The sequence below is a fragment of the Nuphar pumila genome, chromosome 14 (assembly GCF_984573655.1).
Source record: "Nuphar pumila chromosome 14, dmNupPumi1.hap1.1, whole genome shotgun sequence".
Lineage (NCBI taxonomy): Eukaryota > Viridiplantae > Streptophyta > Magnoliopsida > Nymphaeales > Nymphaeaceae > Nuphar > Nuphar pumila.
In genome coordinates, this window is record NC_143262.1 from 48,886,363 (window position 1) to 48,911,667 (window position 25,305).

General features: G+C 38.7%; 1 protein-coding gene across 3 annotated transcripts in view; it reads left to right on the plus strand.

Moving 5' to 3' along the window:
• The window catches only part of LOC149816807 (AAR2 protein family), a 140,822-nt gene that overhangs the window by 18,428 nt on the left and 97,089 nt on the right, over positions 1-25,305 (plus strand). For all 3 annotated transcript variants that reach the window (XM_089987091.1, XM_089987092.1, XM_089987093.1), the window contains exons 4-9: positions 15,016-15,075; positions 15,177-15,306; positions 19,424-19,650; positions 21,535-21,627; positions 21,705-21,776; positions 22,224-22,256. In XM_089987091.1, the coding sequence (XP_089843217.1) occupies positions 15,016-15,075; positions 15,177-15,306; positions 19,424-19,650; positions 21,535-21,627; positions 21,705-21,776; positions 22,224-22,256 (615 nt within the window). The remainder of the gene's footprint in view (positions 1-15,015; positions 15,076-15,176; positions 15,307-19,423; positions 19,651-21,534; positions 21,628-21,704; positions 21,777-22,223; positions 22,257-25,305) is intronic.

The following is a 25,305-nucleotide window of genomic DNA, read 5'->3' on the forward strand; positions in this document are numbered from 1 at the left end:
CCTGGTAATGTTTCAGGAGGTCTACATAACCAAAGACTCAACAAAATTTGATGTTTAAATAGTCGATTCAATAGCTCTCAAAATATAGATCGTCGTGGTGGTCCTAGATTTAATCGTACATGTTAAGACTAGTCAACCATTAGTTATTTTCAAGTGTTTTATCCTTAAAGTTATTTATTTACTCTTAAAAGATGGTTCTTTAAAATTTTTCATATAATGAGGGACCTACTTGTAATTTGTCTTTTAGGCTAACCTCTATTTAAACAAGAGGTGTTTAGCCCTAAATGTTCACGATTTTTTCCTCTCAGTTGCTCTCTCTTTCTCTCTCTCTCTACCTCGGTTCCTGTGCAGTATTGGATTTCTCCACATGGTATCAGAGCTGAAGGTCTTGGGAGCGTGAGCACGAGTTCGATCTGCGCCAAAAAAAAAGGGTGTGTGCTCTCCCCTTTTAATTTGAGTGGCATAGATCTGATAACAGATCTGATGTCTGACAACAGTCTAGACACAGATCTGTAATCAGATCCATAGAGCTCAGTAAGTTCTCTATCAACTGGATCGTGTATCATCAAATGTGGGACACAGATCTGTAACAGATCCATAGAGATTGGTGAGTTGTCTGTCATCTGGATTGTGTATCGTCAACTGTGATGTGCAAAGGCTGTGAACTTAGTATTTTCTGATCTGAAAAGGATTTATCAATTGAACCTGCCCTCAGTCGTGAATCTGAAGAAAATCCTATGCTGTTAATCTTGGATCTGAATGAAAAAAATTTATTCTGTTGGAACCTTTCGATTGATCTGGGGTTGTCGTGAATGGTGTATCACATAGTTCCATTTTTTTATATGTTGTGAATCCTATACCGTGGGCAGTCTTCATCGGAACTATGCTTCTAACAGAGCTGTGATTAAATACACAGATTTTTTTGCTCGTGGTCAGAGATGACGTGGAGGTTTTTTGCTTGCTCCTGTAGAGTTGTTTGGACTGGTTTAGATATGATGGCGTGATTCTTCAAAATACCATGTGGTGTCGTAGCTTATGCAGTGTGTCAAACTGACTGGGGGTTCGTGACATATTCAGATTCAATCTGAAAAGTTTTTATTTTTTATTTTTTTGTCGTACATTGCAACAATGTTATCATTTCCTGCATAAGCATTCTTAATTATGGTTGAAGCTCTGAAGTTTGATTCTAAGAATGAATCTATTGGGGAATATAAGGCTTTTGCAAATCCTTTTTCTTATGGGTCTTCGGTGAAATTAAATGAAACCAACTATGCCAGGTGGTCCAAAACTTTTATGATGTCGGTATCTGGACATTGTAACAAACATATTTTGTTGGAAACTAAACCGAATGATAAAGTGGGAAAATATGTTACTTGGGATAAAGATAATGACATTGTTATGTCATGGATCATGAATAATGTTGAACCTCATATTGCAGATGGTCTAATTTATTATAATACAACTAAACAGATGTGGGATAATCTTCGAGATACTTACTCTCAAGAAATAAATATGAGCCGTATTCTGCAAGTTGAACAAGAGCTATATAATTTGCAGCAGATCCGTTAAAGCTGCCTTTGAAAGGCTTAATGCTCACAGGCCTCTGCGTTGTTCAAAGCAAAAGAATCATCAAGAACAAACTATGGTTGCTCGGTTCCTCACAGGGTTATCTTCAGAATTCTCGGCTGCTAAAGTCCAAATGTTAACTGGATCTGATGTACCTACTCTATCCGATGCATACAATCGCTTGAGCAGACTTGTTTTTTCTCTCCCACAATCTCATCTTATATCCCAGACATCTGCCTTAGCTGTTCCTTCTGGTTATGGTCGTGGAAATACTTTGAACACATACTTGCAAAATACATCTTTATTTTTATAATTCATCTCATGCACAATATGCAAACATGCATGTGATCATGCTAGTGAAACAACAATATAAATTTTAGGATTCACGTTTTCATTACATGCATATGTATGTAAACAACATATTAAACTTTATAAGCATGTGAAATAAACAACTCTTTCTGTCACTACGGGCAAACTCTTGGTACAACACTTACCCAACGAGTTCAAGCCATACTGCCCCGCACACGGGATAATATTGGTAGTCACATGAAAAATATTCCAATGCTCATATGCAAACATGCATAACTGTAACGACCCCAATCCAGACCCTTTAAAAATGCGGAATATTTATTATTATTTTTTTTAAGAGTTGCGGAAACCTTCCCAGAGATCTGGGGTCCTCACAGTTCCACTTTCCATTGGATAGCCCAACCACCACAAACGAAGTTGCAATTATCATCCATATCAACCAACTAAAACTCTTTTATTAATGAGTAAGAAAATTTCAAAGACAAGGTTTTCTTCAACTGAAACTAAAGTAACAATTGCAGAAATTAAAAGAACTAAAAGACAAAAGAAAGAGCCACTATGTCCTCTACTGAAGCTGACAAGCCCAAGTATAACTCATCCATCCCCAGATGCATGTCCAACTTCACCGTTCACCATTTCCTGTGAAAAACCAACAAAGTAGGGTGTCAGAACCGAAATTCTGAGCACATCTACTTCTAAAGAAATCAGGTGAGAGAAAGAACATGGATAAGATTTCATGCAGTGATTTGAGTGAGTGCAGATATAAAATTTGCAACATTCAAATATCCGTAACTACCAATAATTGCATAGGCTCACCAGTCAAGAACAGTAAAGCAGTGTCATATATCAATAACTAAATAATCAAACCTTTCAGCATGATTTCACAAAGTTAATCATATGCTACCACCAAATGATGTCATGATATCAAGAATGATTCAAACATGCATGATCTAATGCATAACAGAAAAATGCATGATTATGTGCAATGCATGATTTCTTCTGTTATCTTTCATTTATGTTCTATCTTTCTATATGCATGCCCTATTAAATGCACACATCTTTAAGTTCCTCTTTTTAATTACCGTGGCCCGCGGATACACCAAACGGGTACAAACCCCGAGGTCAAGTAGGTTCTCAGGGTAGCTTAACACACAATTTGTATTTTATTACTGGGTTCCAACTTAGCCCTCGACCGATATCAGGAAACAACACCATCCATCGGAACATTAGACCTCCACATCTAATGTCGGGGACACAAGGGACACCCCACGCCCACAAGTGCCACTTCCTTGGTACCATAAACTCACAGCTGTGACTAACACACCACTCTCGGGTAAAGTGGCGGACTCTCCCTACAATCGTGGCCAGGAGAAAGAACCTCAATATCGGGTTCAGGGGCAACAACGCACACGGAGTTTTTGTATCCTTACAGTCTCCCCAAGACCGGATATCTAAGATTCTCATACTCCAGATGAGATATCCCAGAATGTATATTACACTGTTCTTATTCATTATTTTTATTTAAAGTTCATTTCTTTAAGTTTGCAACATATATGCGAAAGTAAAGTCAAAACCCCGCATCCTCCCTTGCAGGGACCCATTCGGGACTCCAGCCCGTATAAACCACTAGAACAGTTTAGTAATGTGTCAAACCATCTTATGTGGTTTAAGTGATGCAGTTAAATACATATGTGAAAGAAAACCAAACTCACGGCTCTCCAGGCCGATGATGTCCATTTAGGCCATCAATGCACCACATCACAAAACCGAATTAGTGTTTCATTCGTAACACTAGGCCAATAGTACCACAAGCATGTGCACTTATGCAATCATACACCCAAACATATGCATGTCATAATTCCTTCATATGCATTTTCAATATGTGTGTGTTACCTACATCACATATGGGTATTAACTAATCCATGGTTTCTTTAAGTGTGTGAGTGTACATGTACCATTTCACATATAAATCAAGTGTACATGTTCAAGAAGACTTACTAATAATTGAATCATGCTCACACTCATGCGTACCATAGTCATAACAGTCAAGTGGAAGCATAAATCTCCACGACAAGTGTTTCCAAATGCACATCCATATATGCCAATATAACCATGGACATAAAACAACAACATTCGCAAGCACGGTTTCAAAGATTCATGCGCAAGGATTCACATTCCTTGATTAATTTTATTATATCTTGTGAACACCCATGCATGTAAATTCAAGCAATAAAGCATTAGTTTCATGATTGCTCATGCCCATGAAAACAACTAGACAACAATATCCAATCAAGCATATCAAATCAAGTCTAAGCCTATTAGCATTTTCATTCACCTGTATGCAAAGAGCCAGGTCTAACATGATTAGATAGTATTCTGAAAAATTAAAGTGCTAAGCTAAGCTTCCATATCAGCTACCCTATACATGAATAAGGATTCCATCGACCTGTCATTTGTCCACAAGCATGGACAATTAAGGAAATGGCAATTATCATATTTTCCTTTATTCAAATCAGTATTTTGATCATACACAAAAATCCATTAAATCCGGACCAGTTTCAGGACTGGTACAAACTAATTCATATCAGTCAACAAAAATCACACACCTCCTGTCAAACCAATACGCAACAATTTAAATGACTACTGGGGACTCCTATTCAAGAATACACTGCCCAAAAAGGGAAACAGCAAAAACAATCCTCATCTGGAAGTCATGTATTGGTTTTCAGATTTCACATCCTATCTTCTTAATCAGGTTATATTGAACACTACTAGATATAACTGGCAACTCTAGTTATGATTCAAGAATCCCATGTTCATTTAAGTTTGGAAGGATATGAGGCCATAAGACAACTGAATTGTTTAAACTTTCAACTGCTGAAGTTTAGTTAGCCTATGGGAGCTGAAATCAAACCCATACTTCCAGACATTCACTTTTTTTTTTTTTAGAAATGCCCAGGCACGCATAAGAATGCACCCTCCACTATATTTTAGTGCAAAAACCATGGCGTATGGGGTCTACTGTTATTGAGAAACCATGAACTGCTGTCTAGAAAAGCAAGACATATGATGTTGAAAAGTCTGTGCACTATGGCCTTATCAGTACATTGTTCAATGGGTTCTACCGGTGCTTAACACCAAACTAGTTAACAAAATCTTCTAATGAGATAGTCTACAACAGCCAACTGAAAACTTGGCTACAAAGGTCAAGATAATTGTTCACACACTAGAGTCAAAATAAAAAATTAACAGCTATTTATTTAAGATTGGTTATTGTTATAATTGGAAATTAGACATTTTACCCAACACAGAAACAAAATGCTCTAGAAGATTATCCACCAAATCTTCCATTTGGATCCAAGATCGAAAACCCCCAAATCAAATTTTATTTTATTTTGATCATGACAGCCGAATCACCCTTTCAGTAAATGAATGTAGATCAAATCCAAGAACACGATTCCCAACACAAATTAAGACAGCATATTAAATTTTTAACTAGAAACCAAGATTCAAATCAAGAAAATCAGTGGGATTCGTTGGCATACCAATTTTTTTTCCTCTTTAAAAAGGGGAAATCGATCTAAGGGAAGTGATAAACGGTTCACCCCCATGAATCTTGAGAAAAGAAACCCTAAGAAGGGTTCCCAAGAACCCATCTCAAATCAAAGTACGGAATCGAACCCACGTTCGATTTCTCACCCAGATTCAGAGAAGAACCGTACCTTGTCCGGTGATCGGAGGCTGGGGACGCGAAACAGGATCGACTGGCGTCGCTTCTTGCTGCTGCCGTGATAGGGAGCTCGCTGGAAGTCATCGATGGTGGACGTGGGTTGCCACAGCTCGCCGACGATCTTCTACCCTCCGGTGCACGCACACAGACAGAGGGAGACGAGGAGAGATGGGGGAAGAGAGACGAGTGGAGAGGGCTCCCTCTCCACTTCCTTTTATCGGCCAAGACCCCCTTCCATGCCGAGATGGGGGTCGGTTACACCCTGCGTAACCCCCCCCCCCTTCCCCTTTTCTTGGTTTTCTGTTACGCAGTATCGGGCAACCCTTATCGGGTTGCCCTTTTCTCTTAAAAGGGCTGTCATGGGGTGGGGCTCGGGTCCGAACCCGGGACCCGTAACCCGGCCCCAAAACAAAATGGATCCATAAGTTGGATCCGAATGGATCCAACTGTGGATCCTCGGATAGGTTTTAAAAAAATAAAATTTTATAAAATTTTAATTTCATAAAATTTCAACCCCCATCAATATGGATCCGTAAGTTGGATCCAAGTGGATCCAACTGTGGATCCTCGAATTTGCTTAATATATATATATACATATATATATATGTATATTTCTATTTTATTACTAATATTAATATTATTTTAATATAACTCCATTGTTTAAGCATAAATACCCCTCTATGGGTCTTGGATCCGAAACTGGATCCCAGGCCCAAATCACCCATATATCCTAATATATTTAAAATAAATGCTTAACAATTATGGTTATTACAATAACTGTCTCAGTCTGTCCAATGACATGGACAGAGACACAAATCTGAATATTACATGTGTATAAATCTAAACATTTAACATGTATAAAGTCTGTACTTTTAACATATATGTAAATCTGGACATGCACTAACATGTAAAAATAAGTCATATGTAACTTGTATGAATATGTTCCAATCTGCAACCGAACACGGGTATGTATACATACATACCCTCTCTCTTTTTTGTTTGAAACCGCTCATAATTATTTTTGAACCTGCCCAGCCGAACAGTAGGCCGGCTAGGTTAGCAGGGTATGAAGACTGCCCAGTTTTTATTTCGTTTGCAACTGCCCAGAACTGCACCAGTGCTGATGCAGTTGGCTGGGCTCACACTTTTTTTTAAAACTGCCCAGCCGATGTAGGCCGCTGGGCTTGACAGATTTTAACTCTGCCCAGCCGACCTTTGCAAAACATAAACCTGCCCAACCAATCTTCAATTGGCTGGGGCTTAACAATATATATATGCCCAGCTGACCTACAGTCGGCTGGGGCTTTAACAAACTTCAAATCTGCCCAGCCGAACTGCAGATCAGCTGGACTCATTAAGCCCCACATATATATATATATATATATATATATATATATATATATATATATATATATATATATAACAGACCTGTTTTGGGTCAAATCTGGCCCAAACCGTGGCCGCGATTCACATGGACAACGTCATATATATATATACATAGGTGTTGACGCATATGTATATATATGCATACATATACATATGTTCATGAATCATAAGTAAAACATGCTTTTGCTATGAAATCAATTCTAAATCCGAGATACATATAAACAACCATGCTTGAATTGATTTTTTTTTTTGTAAGTTGAACATGGAAAACAAATCTGATTCATGGGTTCTTTAAAAAACATTACCTAAATCTGATTTAGGCCCCTTTTCCCCATTCGAATCAAAAGAAAAACCCGTACCTTGTTTGGAAATCGAGAAAGACCGAAAAAATCGTCGGATACCCGGAGAAGAAGGTTTATCTCCTCCTTCCTCTTCCTTTTCTTCTTCTCTTTCTTCTTTTCTCTTCCGCTCCCACAGTTTCTCCTCTCTCCCTCTCTTTCTCTCTCTCTTTCTTTCTTTTTTTATTAAGTTTTTATAATGAGCACCTCTAGAGGGTGATGCTCCCCACTCTCGGGTTTCCTCAAATATGGACTGGAGATAGAGCTTCCCATATGAGAGTCTATCTCCAACCCATTTCTATATCCCATGAGATTTTTTTTTGTTGACTTTTTTTCTTCAAATTTCTTTCTTTTTCTAACTACTTTTACTTTTTGGTTTACTCACCCTTTTTTGGGCTCTTCTAGAGTCCCCTTTTTAATAGGTAACTGCCATACCAAAACAGATTTTTAGAATTAATTATTATTTAATATTTAAATAATTATTTATTAAATAAGAAATATCCAAAAACTTTTAGAGGGTGTCTTCTCCCTCTCGGAGTCTTCTTAACTTTAAAATTCTTTAATTTAAACCTGTATATTGAATTTAAAGCTTTAATTTCCTTGGATCCAGATTCAAGATCCAAATCCATATGGATATTGAGCTGGATAAGATCCTTATTAATATGGGTCTTGGACTGAGTTCAGAATCCAGATCCATATTAACTTGGATCATATGGATACGATCTGATCCAATCTAGACCCGGCCCCATCGAGGCAGGCCTTTTTTGAAAAAATGTGATCTTCGGGCCAACCATAACCCAAATTCAGAAAAATCAAGTATCGTTGAACTCAGAATTTCGAGGCGCTTCTAATGATATATAATTCAAATTTTGCCTCCGAATATTGCCTGAATTTATTCCAAATATTGCTTGCATTTCTCTTGATTTTAAAGGTTGAAAATAAAAGTTTTTATCACATTTTAATTGGCTCATTTAGGTCTCATTGAGGATACCTAGGCTAAGCCCCGACTCACATATCATAACCTAAGATCGAGTGTTTTACCGATGTTTCTAAAGCACTTAGCCAATTTTAAAAAATTTCTAAGTCTAACACAGTACAAAAACATATGATATTACACAGAGAAATCCCTGGTTCAAATTCCTAAACCTAACAGGTCCCGAAGGAAATAGTAGGTGCAAGTACAGGTTTTGAAGGAAATAATAGGTGCATGTAGAGTGTTCTTTTTGCATTAGGCTTCAGTTTTGCTTTCTAAGGGAGGCTGATTGTCTGCTTCACCGTTTTAGTATCCTTTCACTATCTTCTTAGAAATTATCTTTTCCATTCCAGAGACGGATAAAATAGAAAAGGATGAGAGTGTTGTCTAATAAAGAGAATGCTCTGTATCACTTGGAACTTTATTTACTTGGCAATGTTTTGAACCTAGGTGAGGATACTAGTGTTAGATAGCTGCATGTTACTGGTCCATTGAAAACCATTCAAATTTTGATGAAGCTAATGGCTTGTATTTAGCTAAAGGTACAATACTATGTTTTCCTTTGTTGCATAGGGTGTCCTCTTGTGCATTTTGCATTGCCTTTGATATGTTGAATGTGAGTTCTTTTCGTATCTGTATAATTGTGCTCTTCATGTAGTCCATTTGATTTTTCTAATTGTTAACATTCGTCACATTCAGTTTCATGAGATAAATCGTGACTTCATGCACAAGATTCAAAAGAAAGAAATTGCAGAGGCTTTGAAGAAAATGAAATAAAAAAGGACAGTTGGCCCAGATGGTATACCTATCGAGGCATAGAAATGCTTGGGAAAGAAAAGTTTAGAATGATTGACAAATCTTTTTAACAAGATTTGACGGACAAATAAGATGCCTAATGAGTGGAGGAAGAGTACTTTGGTGCCTCTATATAAGAATAAGGGTGATATACAAGATTGCACAAACTATCGTGGTATAAAACTCATGAGTCATACTATGAAACTTTGGGAGAGGGTGATTGAGTCTAGGTTGAGGAAGGTTGTCATGATATCAGAGAATCAATTTGGTTTTATGCCTGGAAGATCAACTATGGAAGCTATACATCTTCTTAGACAACTTATTGAGAGAAATAGAGAGAGGAACAAAGATTTGCATATGGTTTTTATTGATTTGGAGAAGGCATACGATGGAGTACCTAGCGTCATTCTCTGGTGCACAATGATGAAGAAAGGTGTTTCTCTCAAGTACATTAGTATAATTAAGGATATGTATGAAGGAGTAGTAACCAATGTCCGCACTTGTGGAGGGGTGACTGTAACGCCCCAAAATTTCAACTTTCGAACCTTTCATAAAACAGGCAAAAGACTAAAAGAATCTCTTTATTACAGAGTTGGTTTAAGAAATAAGCGAAAGACCATCCTTTTGTTAATTTTAGAAAAGCAAGTTGACCACTTTGGGCACGTTAGCTGAAGAACCAAAACATACAACCCATGCTACTTGAAAAAGGCACTTTCATTAAAAGAAGGTTTCAAAAGTACAAAATTCGGATGTCCAAAGGAAAATCCGTTACAAGACCCAAAAACATCAGGACGCGAGCTAAGAGCAGGAAGAAGAAAGTCTTGAAGCCATCTTGCCATCGCGCCATCGCCCGTGAAGTACCTATTCATCACCTGTACCCATAGAATGGGTTAGTTTCGCAAAAAAAACTAGTAGGTGCACAAGAGAGACTACAAGAAAACTGAATTATGTACCTTTAATTCAGTAGGTTACGCAGTTTAAAGCAGATATGCAGTTAAACAGGTAAGCAATGCAAGTAGGTACATAGTGCAAACGCGTAAGTAGTGCAAGCGAGTCAGTGGTGCAAGCGAATCAGTGGTGCAAGCGAGTCAGTGGTGCAAGCGAGTCAGTGGTGCAAGCGAGTCAGTGGTGCAAGCGAATCAGTGGTGCAAGCGAGTCAGTGGTGCAAGCGAGTCAGTGGTGCAAGTGAGTCTCACTACTCAACAACCAGTGTGAACAGACTTTATGTTTCGATATTACTGGCCTGCGGGTACGCGCAGGCAAAACGTAGAAACAACTGAGACTAGTTCGGGCGTCTGTTATTCTATGTATTTTGAATAACCCGAATAGCTAGTTGAGTCCGCTCCAGAGGGACGGCTTTAGCCGAGAGAGGATTCCCCATAGGAGGCAGTGCCACAGATGCATCCAACTTCTGCAGAAGTGTTGAGCTAACTATTGTAGCCCCTTTCCCCTAACTCCAATGACTGGGGAGGCCGGATCATTGCCCGTAGGGTGGTTGTTAACAACCTGTCCATTGGAGTTTGTACCGCTCTGTCCTCTCCCTTGACAGACCATTAGAAACGAATAGGTACGTTAGGGGTTGCTTAACTAACGACCCACTCTATGCTGTGGTCTTTAAACCACTCGAGCATCTTGCCTGTGAAGGCGAATGTGAGGCCATTTATGTGATTCCAGCATTGTGCATTTCGCACTGTTCGAGGTCGCACGACCATCTCATCCGATCATCGCAGTACTAGACGTGTCGTGCACGACTACAAGTACTCTAGGATGAAGGGGGTATAGCTCCTCAAAAGAAGCATCAACAGGAGTGTTTCACAAAGATGTAAAGTTTATCAACTTTACTATATCCTTTGAAACAACAGTACCTTGTGCCTACATTATGCCTGCGATTTTCTAGAACCTCATCCGCTATCGGGGTATCTACATGCCTCGCATGACTCGACACCGGCCTCGATAGACGGGAAAACATGTTTCTCAACAGAAACTCCAACTCGTCTGCAGGACTGCATACTCAAGGAGTCAGGATCCTTGCAAGGTATCCCCCTCCTTAGACGGGGATGTTACGCTAGCTCCTATCTCAACTCTCGTCGTGAGAGAGAGAGAGGTGAATGCCTGAGGATGCCTTTAAGGCATATGCAAAGAGCAAAAACCTGCGCGGCATCTGCAATAGCAAAGCAGTAATAATACATACAAAAACAAGAGTCTAGGCGCAAAGCGCGACGACAAGGTAAAGGCGGTAAGCAGAAGTGCAACGCTGAACCTCGCCACGATGCGTGACGGCACATACAAACCATAAGCAAGAATGCAACACGAGATCTCGACGTGATACACGATGGCAAGGATAGACTGACATAAGGAAAAGGGCAAGGATCGCGAAACCGCGTCCTTGAGTTAAGTGCATACTCGTATAAATATATATATATATATATATATTCATTTATTGATCATTTTTTAGTTTAATTAAACTTAATTCAATTATCCAAGTCTTCCGTACAATCTTCCCCTACCTTGGAGGGTTACGAGCTTGCTGACGTCTGCGGACGTACACAATTGACGGCTCGGGTCGCGGAGCGCGAGTGAGATCCGTCGTAGCTGCAAATATGCGATATTAACATGCAAGCCCAGACAAAAGCAAAAGCAAGGCAAAGACTCAACTTCTCCAATACATAGAGCTGGGACCAACCGTCCCAAATGACTCAAAAAAAAAGATGGGGCAAGGCCAAATGAGCCTTGCCGCCCAAAGAGGGATGTAGTCAATGTGAGCAGATGACTCACGTTCACTAGGAATTCCTCACTGGAGATCAACATTTGTAATGATCTGTCCCCATTACGATGTAGCTTGCAAAGATTCCCCGGGTCTGTCGACCAAGGGTATAGGCTCGCGCACAAAGGGGCAGGGGGGATCGGCCCTTGCTGACAAACAAAAAGGCAGGGGCCGATGACCCCTTTTAGCAAACAAAAAGGCAGGGGCCAAGGGCCCCTGCTGGCACACAGAAAGGCAGGGGCCGATGGCCCCTGCTGGCAACCGAAAGGCAGGGGCCTATGCCCCTGCTGACAAAAGAAAGGCAGGGGCCATAGGCCCCTGCTGGCAAACGAAAGGCAGGGGCCTATGCCCCTGTTGACAAAAGAAAGGCAGGGGCCATAGGCCCCTGCTGGCAAACGAAAGGCAGGGGCCTATGCCCCTGTTGACAAAAGAAAGGCAGGGGCCATAGGCCCCTGCTGGCAAACGAATGGCAGGGGCCAATGGCCCCTGCTGGCGTAAAAGAAAGGCAGGGGCCATAGGCCCCTGCTGGCAAACGAATGGCAGGGGCCCATGGCCCCTGCTGGCGTAAAAGAAAGGCAGGGGCCATAGGCCCCTGCTGGCAAACGAAAGGCAGGGGCCATAGGCCCCTGCTGGCAAACGAATGGTAGGGGCCCATGGCCCCTGCTGGCGTAAAAGAAAGGCCGGGGCCATAGGCCCCTGCTGGCGCAACAAAAAGGGGCAGGGAGGAGGGGCTTGACCCCTCCCCTGCCGTAGCAGAGAGCAGGGAAGAGGGGCCCGGCCCCTCCCCTGCCGTACTGAAGTAGGGAGGGGGCTCCGCCCCTCGCCTGTCGTACGAAAGCAGGGAGGAGGCTCAGCCCTCCCCTCCCTGTGTAACGAAGAAACGAGGGGGAAGGATGGGAGAGAGAGACGGAAAGAAGGAGAAGAAGAGGAGGAAGAACGTACCTGGTGGTCGGCGGCGGCGGCGGAGAGGGGTCGCAAGTGGCGGCTGCAGACGAGCGAGGGAGAGTCGGGAGGCGGTGAGGGAGAGAGACAACGAGGGGGGGGTTTCGTATTTGAAACCCCCTGCCTTATTTTCTAAAGAAGGCACGAGGGAGGCGGTGCCTCAATTGGGTCCGGGTCCGGATCCGACCCGAATCCTAACCTTTTTTTTTTTTTTTTACGGGTTATTACAGTGACAACCAATTTTCCTATAACGGTTGGGTTACATCAAGGATCTGCTTTAAGCCCTTTCCTATTTGCTATAGTGATTGATGAGCTTACGAGATCAATTCAAGAAAATGTGCCATGGTGTATGTTGTTTGCTGATGATATTGTTTTGATTGATAAGTCTAGAGCTGGGGTTAATGCTAAGTTAGAATTATGGAGACAGACATTGGAAGCAAGAGGTTTTAAGTTGAGTAAAAGTAAGACAGACTATATGGAATGTCAGTTTAGTAAGCAACGAAGTAGTGATGGGAGTGTAGTGTAGCTTGGTGAGCAAGAAATACCGGTGGCTGATTGTTTCAAATATTTGGGATCTATCATTCAAAAGTATGGAGAAATTGATGGACATGTAAATCATAGGATAAAGGTTGGGTGGATGAAATGGAAAAGTGCAATTGGAGTGTTGTGCGATCGTAGAATGCCATTGCGGTTGAAGGAAAAGTTTTATAGGACGCTATTAGGCCCACTTTACTATATGGTACAGAATGTTGGGCTGCCAAGAGACATCATATTCAAAAAATGAGTGTAGCTGAGATGCGTATGCTTAGATGGATGTGTGGAAATACAATAAAAGATAAGATTCGGAACGAGGAGATACGTAAGAAGGTAGGTGTTGCACCCATTGAAAATAAGATGAGAGAGAATCGTTTACGGTGGTTTGGACATATTCGGCGAAGGCCTAACGATGCTCCAGTTAGAAGGATGGAGAAATGGAAAAATATATTAGTTAAAAGAAGTCGGGGTAGGCCTAGGAAGACTTGGATGAATATGATAGGAAAGGCTATGAATGCTTTGAACCTCACCGAGGACATGGCATTGGATAGAAATGATTGGAGGAGAATGATTCATGTGGAAGACCCAAAATGATTTTCTTTGTTGGTTCATATCGCCGATCCCAATTGTTTTGGGATGAAGGCGTAGTTGTTGTTGTTAACATTTGTCACATGGACTCGCCAAAGAGGCTGCCACACCCGGTGTGATCAATGTCACTTTGGGTGCGGTCAACCTGCACCCACGGTTATCTTTGTCCAAAATGGACTTGGTGAACTTTGACTGAGTCCGTTTTGGTCATTAAAAAAATTTTAGTGGGGGGGGGGGGGGTTACCGCACTTGGATTTTGGGTGGTGGTACGTACCTGGATTTTAGTCTTTCAAAGGTTAAGAAGAAGAAAAGAGGGGCAGAGGCTTAGCCCCTCTTCCGTTGCACCCTTCTCCTCCTGCGTCCCCTTTTAGTGACCCCACCATTTAGGTATCTCTCTCTCTCTCTCTGTCCTCTTGTTCTACCTCCTCCATTTCTTCCTCCTCTCCTTCTCCTTTCTGCTTCTCTTTTTTTGCCCCTCCTCTATTGCATCCATGCCGAGTCTCTCTCTCTCTCTCTCGTTCTCCCCTTTTTCTCTCCCCTTTCTCCTTTTTCTATCCCCTTTCCATTTTTATTTTATTTTATTATAGTTTTACAACACCTGGCTGGCGCAAGCAAGCAGCCAGGTGTTAACTGGGTGAGTCTCAGATCTGATTGACCTGGATCTGTTTAGACTCAAGTCTGATTCAGACTTGGGTCAAAGCAACCCAGATCTGAATCGCACCTGAACCTATTTTGACCAAAGTCAAACTCAGTCTTGTGTCAAAGCAGACCTAGGTCTGAATTGAACCTGGGCTTGTTCGGTTTGCTTTGACTCAGTCTAATTCAGACCTGGGTCAAAGTAAACCCATGTTTGAATCAGTCAGGGTATACAGACACAGGTTTGTCCAAGATTTTATATATATATATATATATATATCCACACCCCCGCATCCAAGTTTTTTGAAAGTGCCGCATCGCGGCACTGGCACCGACACCCACATCCGCACCTATGTGACATAGTTGTTAACATGAACAACTTACTGTTTAGCAATTAAATCGGTGGTTGATACATGCTTGCATGTTGATTTTGTGAAGTTGATGTACGACATAGGTCATTGTGCGTAAATGGAATGAAGCAGAAGAAAAGCTTATCAAACTTTCAGAAGATGAGGTCTGTTTTCTTGTAAGCTACTCATTTTGAGCTTGCTTTGGGCTTGCTTTTTATAATATATTTGCTTAATGCCAGGGGCTTGTATGTTTTAATTGTTTCAGGAGGAGAGGTACTGTGTAGCTGTGGAGAAATTGGAGTTTGATCGGCAACTTGGCCCTTATGCCTTGAACCATTTCCGTAATTGGAAGCAAATCTCAAGTTATATTAACAAGGATCTCATTGAACGTATTGGTAAGTTACTATTGACCACACTATTCGTCTGGTGTATTTAAATGAGCTTTATTTAACTTCTTTCATTCGAACACAAGTATTGGGATGTTTTTGCTATATGACATGATTGAATTCATTCTAGTTTTACTAAAGAAAAACCTTTTGATTTGCAAGTCCTGTATGCTTTGGGATTTCTTAAAAGGCTAGCATTACTTGCTTTCTATGTCAAAAGTGGCATTTTTTGGAATAAAAAAGTGGTATCAATATCCATGGAATATTGCTAAACTTCTAGAGTTAGAGAGGTCTTAGGAAAAGGGTGAACATATTTCATTTGCTAAATACTTGTCACATCTATGTGTGACTTGCAAGGTACAGGTATGTGTATTTGATACTTAAAAAGACTGAAGATCAGGTATATAAAAAAGTAGAGGGGTTATGAAGAAGCAAAGCTGAAACCTTTAGGACTTTTCAAATGGTAAATATGACTTTGATGTGTTTTAACGTCTATTATTATGGCAGCCATATTACTCATCATATAATTGTCTTGTATACCTTTAGCAAGCTTGAGTTCAAAGCTATGTCACATGGGTGCGGGTGCGACACGGGTGCAGCGCAATTTTAAAAATTTTGGACACGGGGACTCGGCTATATATATATATATATCCAGTGTGCATATATGTGGATATTGTCCTCTAAAGTTTGGCACCAGCATGAGTGTTTTTATAAACTTTGCAAATTGTACTTTTGCCCTTGCAGAAAGGGGGGTTCGGAGGCTCCCCCCGGCGCGGGTCCCGCTGCGCGGTCAGTGGGCGGGGGTCCAGGGGGGCCGCCCCTGGCGGGGGGCTGTAGTGTGGCAGCGCCCTCCGGATTTTTTTTTTCTGGGGCTTATGTTTGAGACTCATGCTATATATATATATTTAAAAAAAATATATATAAAAAGATCATTTTTTTTGTTTTTTCCCTTAAAAATGGACAATTTTTGGACTCAGTCAATGTTGACCGAGTCCAAAAAAGGACGGACTCGGCCTCGACTCGTTGACCGAGTCCGACTCGACGTTGACCGAGTCTGGGCTGAGTCCGAAGCCGCACCCGTGTCCGCACCCGTGTCGGGCCGTGTCGACTCGGGTGCGGCGCCTCCCTAGCCGAGTCCGTGTGACATAGGTTCAAAGTGTAATAGGATTCTGTGCTAATGATTCATTTTAATTATATATTGGCACATCCCAACATCCTTAAGAGCTTAAGGAGAGAAGAATACCACTACTGTATATGTTAATTGAATTCCTTATCAGCTTCATTGAATTTTGCTCTTGGAATTATGGATTAGTAGGAGACTGAACCTTAGTCATATTTTCAGGTTGAAGACCAATATCCCCAGGTTCTAGTCCTTGGTCAATTGAGATATGAACTTTATGTTAGAGCAATTCGATTCATTTTTATTTGCTATCACGAGGATAACTGGAATGTAGGTTAGTGTAATGAAATATGCAGAAAGACAAAACAAGAGCCTAAAAGAGCATACAATAATATAAACAGAAAGTGCACGGGCACAAGTCCACCAAGGGACAATAAAAGGTGCCAACATAGGCAATACAAACAATCACTACGGGCAATACTATGCGTTAAGGCACAAAAGCAAGATTAAAGATAAATGACATTTTATTCGTAATATATTCTTAAAATGAGTTGGAATGCTTTAGAAGAGCATTGATGAATGAAAGGAGACAAAGCCCCTATTTATACACATACAAGAGAGAGAGAGAGACCAAATGGGAGCTCCCAATAGAGTCGTTGGGAGCTCCCTACAGTCATATTTATGACCGTTGAGGAGCCCCAACGACTCTATGGTCAAAAAGACCACAGCGCCCATGCTCTAAAAGGGAAAAGACCAAAAAAAGGGAAAAGTAATAAAAAGGGAAAAAACTGTTCCTAATGAACAGTCCATATTACATGAGTAAAATGATAAAAATACCTCTAGAGGGTATTATCTATTACATCATTATATATATATATATAGACACACACACACACACACACACACACACTCCCCCTCAAACTTATGGTGTGATATACCGAAAGTTTGAAACTACAAAAAAGAATCAACGGGAAGGATCCAAGTCTACAAAAGTCTTCATGGAAGACGCATTAGAGAATTTTGCAAATAAAAGTCTTTGAATGTTTTCATTGGTGATTGTCTCCAAACACCTTCATCGGCTATCTCCATCTTCATGATATGATGCATCAAAGATATTCCTTTCTCAATCCATCACATTTTTTTTAAGAACCTATAGCAAGAACAAAACAAATGTTCCAACTACTCAAAAGAAGATATCCCATCCAAATAGTTATGAAGTTTCAAAACAAATATACATACATATATGTATATATCTATATATTGAACAAGAATAACACTCAAGTAGAATTTTTCAAATAAAGTAGCAATGATTTTAGAAATATTAGACAATCATTAAGAAAGATAAGATGAGCATGCCTCAAAGAGAAATTTTTATGAAATCAAATTTAGACAATCATAAACTCAAAATCCACATAGTTTTTTCAAGAAAACATAAATATTGATCATAAAGGAATTTAATCACTAAAGAACATATAAATTATCAAGAAGAGATAAATAATCATGTATTAATAATACCCCAAATTTTTAGAAAAATACTTCAAATAAAACAAATCATCAATTTATACTAAAAACATGCATATAAAGTATAACACTTCAAAAAGAACCCTCAAGAAAAGAGGAGTTAATTAAATTTATGCATACAACAATGTGAACAAGATAATCATTATGAAACATATATATATATATATATATATATATATATACACACAATATTTTTAATGCACATAATAATGAATGAGAGCAATCTCATAAATCACAACCCATTTTAATGATGTTCTTGCAGTAGGTAAGTTGTTTTCTGTGTGTTTCAAATATCCATATCTCAAATTACCAAAGTCTCATGACTCAAAAAATCATATTTTTACATCATGAAAAGATGATCCAAAGTGTAGCAAACAGACCTTGTTGAACACATCTACTAGGTCAGATTTAGTGACCTTTTGGTGATTTCTAGATGATTTAGTGAATGGTTGATTTGGGTTGACTCGGCTAAATATATGATTCAAACCAGAGTTACCGGAAGCTTCTTAGGTAGGTGGGAAGCTCGCTTCCCGGAAACTCGCTTCTCGGAAACTCGCTTCCCGGAAACTCGCTTCGGAAGCGCGATACTCCTCGCTTCCGAAACTTCATGGGAAGCTTGATTCCCCACGCTTCTTCTATGTTTCTCATACACATACACATACACATGGTCTATGCATACTATATACTTTTCTCACGTTTCTTTTCATCTTTTTCATGTATTTTCTCTCACACTTTCACTCACTTTCCATGTACTTTCTTTAAATTGGTAACCATCATTGTTAGATTTTAACAAAAATTTAACTCTTTTATAGAAAAATCATGAAATATAAGAATGATCAAATTTATTTTAGTTTTTATTTGTTTCTTGTTTGATGTCATATTGCTTCATTTTTTATTCATATTTCGATTTTAAATTGAAACTTCGCTTCCCGCTTCGTATAAATTTTAAAATGCCTCGCTTCTCGCTTCCGCTTCCCGTATCGTTTCCCGCTTGTGCTTCCCCTTCCTAATTTGGCAACCTTGATTCAAACCTGGTAGTTTTTTAAACATGGTAGTATTGGTTTGCAAATCAATTTCTTCTCCTATGTGGTTTGTTTCCTAATTCATGTTGGTTTCCTTCTTATTTCTTGTTGGTGATCTATTTTACTATATGCTTTTATTTGTGTTTGGTGTTGATTCAGTGCAGGATATGCCACAACTTAATGCCTACTGCAAAAGTTCAATAATTTCTTGGGTCTAAGTCTCATGTTAGTCTACATGATAGTGATTGTTACGTCTAACTTCATATCTAGAGATGCCATTGAATGGATTAGGAGCATGATGTCTGTTGGGTTCGTAAATTTCTTGCAAGAACAATACCATCCATTAATATGGAAAAGTCTCCTTTTTGGACAATCTAATAGACAATACCATCGATTAATATGGCAGTCTCCTTTTTGGACAATCTAATAGAAACTTGTTAGTCTGAATGTTTATGGTTTGCAGAGCCAATTGGTGGTGAAATATCAGTAACATATGAATCTGAGCTATTTGATGAAACTTCTAAGACATACATGGAAAATCGTTTGCTAGAACAGCTGAAAAATAGCAAAAAAAATCATAGTTCTATTGAAAATTCCTGCAACAGAAGGTGTTACTACACACTGGTTCCTTCTGTTGTGAAGCGCAAGGGCATTTCAGGAGAAGAACTGACTTCAATAAACCTTGACAAGGTAACATGTCTTCTGTTTATTTATTTGCCTGATTACATGGTAGTTTGTTGCGATTTCCTTGAGATTTTCTTTTTCCTTTTGAGTTATTAACTATTCCACTTTTTGATATTTGATTGTTCAATTAATATCTGAAAAGGTTAGTTTTCTAGCTCCTTGCTTGCTAGTTTTCTTGAGGAATTTTCATATTTTTTTTGACAAAGAAGGAACCTTTGAGTTAATATTTTTGGTTTTTCCTTCATTACTTGTACTGGTTAGCACAGTGCTTAGATGGCTGGGCACATTAACCTTACAACACAAAGTAGACTTCATTGCTGTATGTCTGCTTTTTCTTGTGATATAACTAATGCTTGATCGTACACTCAAAACCCAATGTACAATAATTAAAAGTTACAAATTAAATTCATAAAAGACAAAATATCACTTATTATTAATAAATATCTGATATCTGCAGCTTTATATATTTTTGATTTTTTTAAGCCCTGAAAATTTTCCTAGATTTATAACCAAACCTATAATATTGCGAGAAATAGCCTTGCTGAGATATTGCCGGTACCGATATTTGTAACTATGATTGAAATTAGTTATTTGTTCAGTTTTTATTTAATGGCATGGAAGCGGTTTGGTATCGGAAGCAGATCTTGATTAGGAACTGCAGGTGGAACTAGGCTCCTTTTTCTGATACTATATATTCAACTCTTTCTTGCTTACAGCAAGTCTTTCTTTATTTTCCCCTGAAAAATCTTAATCTTGCTATGCATAGAATATGCTAACGACTCTCTTGACTGCATTAAAAGTTCCCTTCAAAATTACAAATACAAATTATACCTGCTTTGATAAACAATACCTTTGTGCTGATTTGGACCTTGGTGCAGAAAATGTGGAAGCCTTTTTTGTCTATTCCCTTCGTTAGGGTTGCAACAGGTTGGATTGGTTCAGATGTAAGCTGAACCAACATTGGTTCCAACATTTTATGAGCGGGTCCAGGTTCAGATCCAGATCTGACTCGGAACTCATGATAAAATTCTGGATTAGGATATAATCCAGTTCCCATTGATACTGGATCTGCTAAATATGGTGAAGGGTATAGATGTCATATCACTCAACCTCCACGACTTGGTAATATTGGCAGCATCAGACGTCATTATCACACAAGTCATCCAATCTTTTCAATGCTGGCAGCATGCAGTGGTTTTTCCTTTTTATATTGTTATTTTTTAAGGAACAGTCATTATTACAGCAGCTTTGTCAGCCTACATGCAGTCAGCATTAATTGTAAAGTAGCCATCTTATGAATGCTACGTGGCATTCCATTGTCATAGGGTTTTATAAACGGTCGAATAATATTGGGTTTCAATCCAGTTCTGATCTATTTATTTATTCAATTCCCAACCGAATCTGAATCCAACTGATTCGGACGTTTATTGTATTGTATCTGACCTGTTTTGAAAACGGATCTTATTTTAGTATACCATACCATATCCGCTTGGTTTATATTCGATCGGGTCGGAACCACATAAAGATCCAACCCATTTCCAACCATACTTTTCGTTGTATTTCTCTGGAGGATTTCGCTGCAAATATTTTTTCAGCTTTAAGTAACATTTATTTATTCTTGTTCTAAGTTTCTTATCATGCTATATGGTTCTTCAATTTGATGAATATTAATTGTAATTAATTGGTTGCCAAAATCTCTTATTTTCTTTCGGAATTTAGCAAGAAAGGTTAGATTGCCAAACCACCTTGTATTTGATGTGAGCCCAAATGGAAAAATGATCTTGTAGAAATGGATTGATTTTGAAATGACAGACTTTTTATCAAAACTTGCAAGAGTGTAACTCTTTTTGTGTGGTGAATCAACTTGTACACTTGAACACATTTATGTAGACACAACTATTAGAAAACATATTGTCAAAGGATTTTGGAGGTGCTGAAGATATGCTTCTTGGGGAGCTGCAGTTTGCCTTTGTTGCTTTTCTGGTAAGGGAAATCCTATGACAATTCTTTTGTTTTTTTTCCTACTATTCTAGTTCATATTTTTGTCCCTAAATTTGCAGATGGGCCAGTCTTTTCAAGCATTTTATCAGTGGAAAGCTTTAGTTACTCTTCTACTCAGCTGTACAGATGCAGTACGTATTTATTATTGATATGAGTTCCTGTGCTTTATTATGGAAAATGGTTACTATTACTATCAGTACATTCATTTGTTTCTCTCTGAACTATTAATTATTCAAAAAGATCAGCATCCTCATTTTATGGATTTTGGTGACTGTCTTTCCAGTGAATATATAGTCAAAATTTCATTTTCATTGTAACAGATATTCCACATGGATGGATCATGAATGTATTAGTCAAAGTATTCTTTAGTTTCCAGAAGAGTTTGTACTATTAGGGCCACCGATATTTTTTTTTCTCTGGATCAAACTTTTTGAGTCAAAACATCAGAGCCCTTTCATGGTTGAGGATGTCAATTGTCATGTCTGGATCATTGTATGTTGATTATGATTACTCACGAAGCCTTTTTCTTCTTTACACACTGTATTGTAGTGCCTAAATATCATATTTTGCATTTGCAGCCATTCCACACGAGGAGTCAACTTTTCATAAGGGTAATATTTCTCATTTCAATGTTCTCAACTACTGTTTTTTGTTTTGTTTCCATCTGCGTGTTCACATTCATGTAGCAAGGTCAAAATAAATCAATGTTGTAAAAGCCTTTTTTTTTTTTTTGAGAAGGAGAGAAGTGTGATGGCTGAACGATATAATGATACAAATAAGGGTAAAAAGACGGCCAACAGTTTCCATGGTAAAGGTTCAGTCGATAATCCCCAGTCTGAGTAACTAATTGTCAACCTTGGACCTGATTCCAATGCCCTAACCTTTCATGTCTGGCTGTAGGCACTTTAATATAGCCTACAGCATTATTTCTCTCTGAGTATGCAGTTGAATTGAAAATACTGATTTAGACTCTCCTTTACAATTCAGTTGTTTCGCTCCAACCAAATTGCTCACCTAGTCTGTGATATTCACTACCTCCATATTAATCAGTGCTTGCGTTTCTCTCATTTCTTCCACAAGGAATAGTGACCATGTTTCTATCCTCATTATTCGTTGACTTGAAAAACCAGTGGAATGCATGCAAAGTACGCACTGAAACATTATACATTCCCCAAAGACGTTTTGTATTCTTCTCCTCCTTATGGCACATGCAGTGGATACTTGCAAGCTGATAGTCCACTTGCTTCAACCTTTCTTGCATATGAATACTATGCCATAAGGTCATCCAGCCAAAGACCTTTGTCCTCGGGGAGGATCCAAATCCACAAATTGCCTTGTTAGAAAAAGCATCTGCCCAGCTGGGCATTAAAGACCAATAACAAAATGCCACATTGAAATTTCCATCTGGTTCAATCATCCACTTTAAATAGTCTTAACCAAATCGAAGGCTTCCATTGTTGTGGGATATTCCTCTGCTAAAGCCACTCATTATACTCTTCATTCTTCAGGGAACGTCTTGATGCTGCATCTTGACCACTATCATTTAGCTAGCAGTGTGACGACCGAAAAATTGAGCCTATTTTTTTTTCTAAAATGAGCACACAGCGAAAGGAAAAACTATTTATGTAATGATCCCAACTCATACCCTTTGAAAATGCGGATTTTTTTTTAAAACCATTGCAGAAATCTTCTCAGAAACCCGAGGCCTTTATAGTTCCACTCCCAATTGGATAAAACAACCAACCACAATAGAGCTTACAACTATGTCACATGGGTGCGGGTGCGGGGGTGCGACACTTTCAAAAACCTTGGGTGCGGGGGTGCGGCAGGGCAAAAATGTAAAATATATATATATATATATATATAATTTTTTAAAGTTTTAACAGTTAACATTGTCATAATATCATTCATTATGCATGCAATATATCAACCTAAATACCAATCAAATAAGTAAAGCAATTACATAAATCAGCCTAAATATCAATGAAATAAGTAAAGCAGAAAAGAACAAAATTACATACCAAAGTATATCCTGATGAAGTAATGGATCTTAATAATTTTCTTTTTCATCATCAAATGCATCATTAGAAGGAATATTGGGCTCAGTTAAATCCATGTTTGTTATGTTGAAATCATGCTCTCGTTCGAAGTCACACTCTTCTGGGTTTACATCCCAAAATTTGGATGTTCCTTGTCTGTGGTACAAACCCAATTTGAAAATGTTAAATACAATATAAGTATATTTAAATGAAAAACTAATTGTCTGCGTTACAAACCCAATTTGAAAATGTTAAATACAATACAAGTATATTTAAATGAAAAACTAAGAAATAATCAAATAACTAAGAGAGCAAATTAGTACCTGTATTCATCATTGGTTCGCGAAAATATTCGAAGATTTGAATGAACATATACTAAATCCTCTGCACGCTTGCTGGTGAGTTTGTTTCTCTTCATGTTGTGGATTTGAGAATATATGCTACAATTTCTTTCACAACAAGATGAACTAGCAGGCTGCGATAGCAATCTTAATGCAAGACGTTAGAGAAGAGGTGTTTCTGATCCAAATGATGACCACCATGTGATAAGATCTATATTATCCTCTTTTCTCGCGAATAATGCCGGTCCATATAATCTCGAAGATGAAAAATTTTCAAACTCTTGTGTGACTTGGTGTAAAAGATATGCTTTTGGAAAAAGTCTTGTCATACACATATTTCTATGTCTTGATTGCTCTAGGTCTAAATTTGGATGGACACGACCAATACCACCAGCCCGCCACTTATTTGCATAATATTTTGGATTAAGAGAATGTGCCATGAAATGCAAATGAGTGTTGCTCTTATCTCATCTTTTGACTAAAATTGAATGAATATAATTAAAAAATTCGGATACATCCAATGTAGGATTTTTTTCTTCATGCTTGAAAACTATAGTTTATATTTTTTCAATCATATTATCCCACATTTCATAAACTCTGTGAAGCATGAACTCATCCTTATCAACTTCTCTTAACATTTTCCAAATAGGTTGCTTAAATTAAAGGAAGTATGCCACTCTTTCCCAAAACTCGTCATCAAGAATGAATTTTTTAATTTCTTGAGCCTTGATATCATCAACACGATAGAATGTCCAATTTTCATCAGTCACCATGTTAATCAAAACATTCTTTACTCTTTTAATCCTTTTAACCATCACAATGATGGACACAAAATGTGTTTCAGCGACCTTCAACAATTTTATGTCAGAATGCCTATTAAATATAGCATTAGTACAATGTTGGTTAACAACAAAATTCCTAATGCTTTTGACATTTCTTTCTTAATCTTCAATCCATGATCATAAAGCATATGCTTGTAAATTTTCTTCTTCTTTGGGGTTTTAAATGCTCTTTAGGGCCAGATTTAAGTTGTGTGCTACACAGGAAGTCCAAAAAATATGAGGGTACTCACTCTCCAAACTCAACACTACACTTTTACAAACTGGAGCGTTGTCTGTAATGATTTGTACCACGTTCTGATCACCCACTTCTTTTATGACTTCTATAAAGACCCCCTCCAAATACTTTGCACTTTTATATTCCCCAGGTGCTTCAACTGCTTTCAAGAATATTAGGCCACTAAGCGAACAAGCAATGAAATTGATCAGTGGACGCCTTTG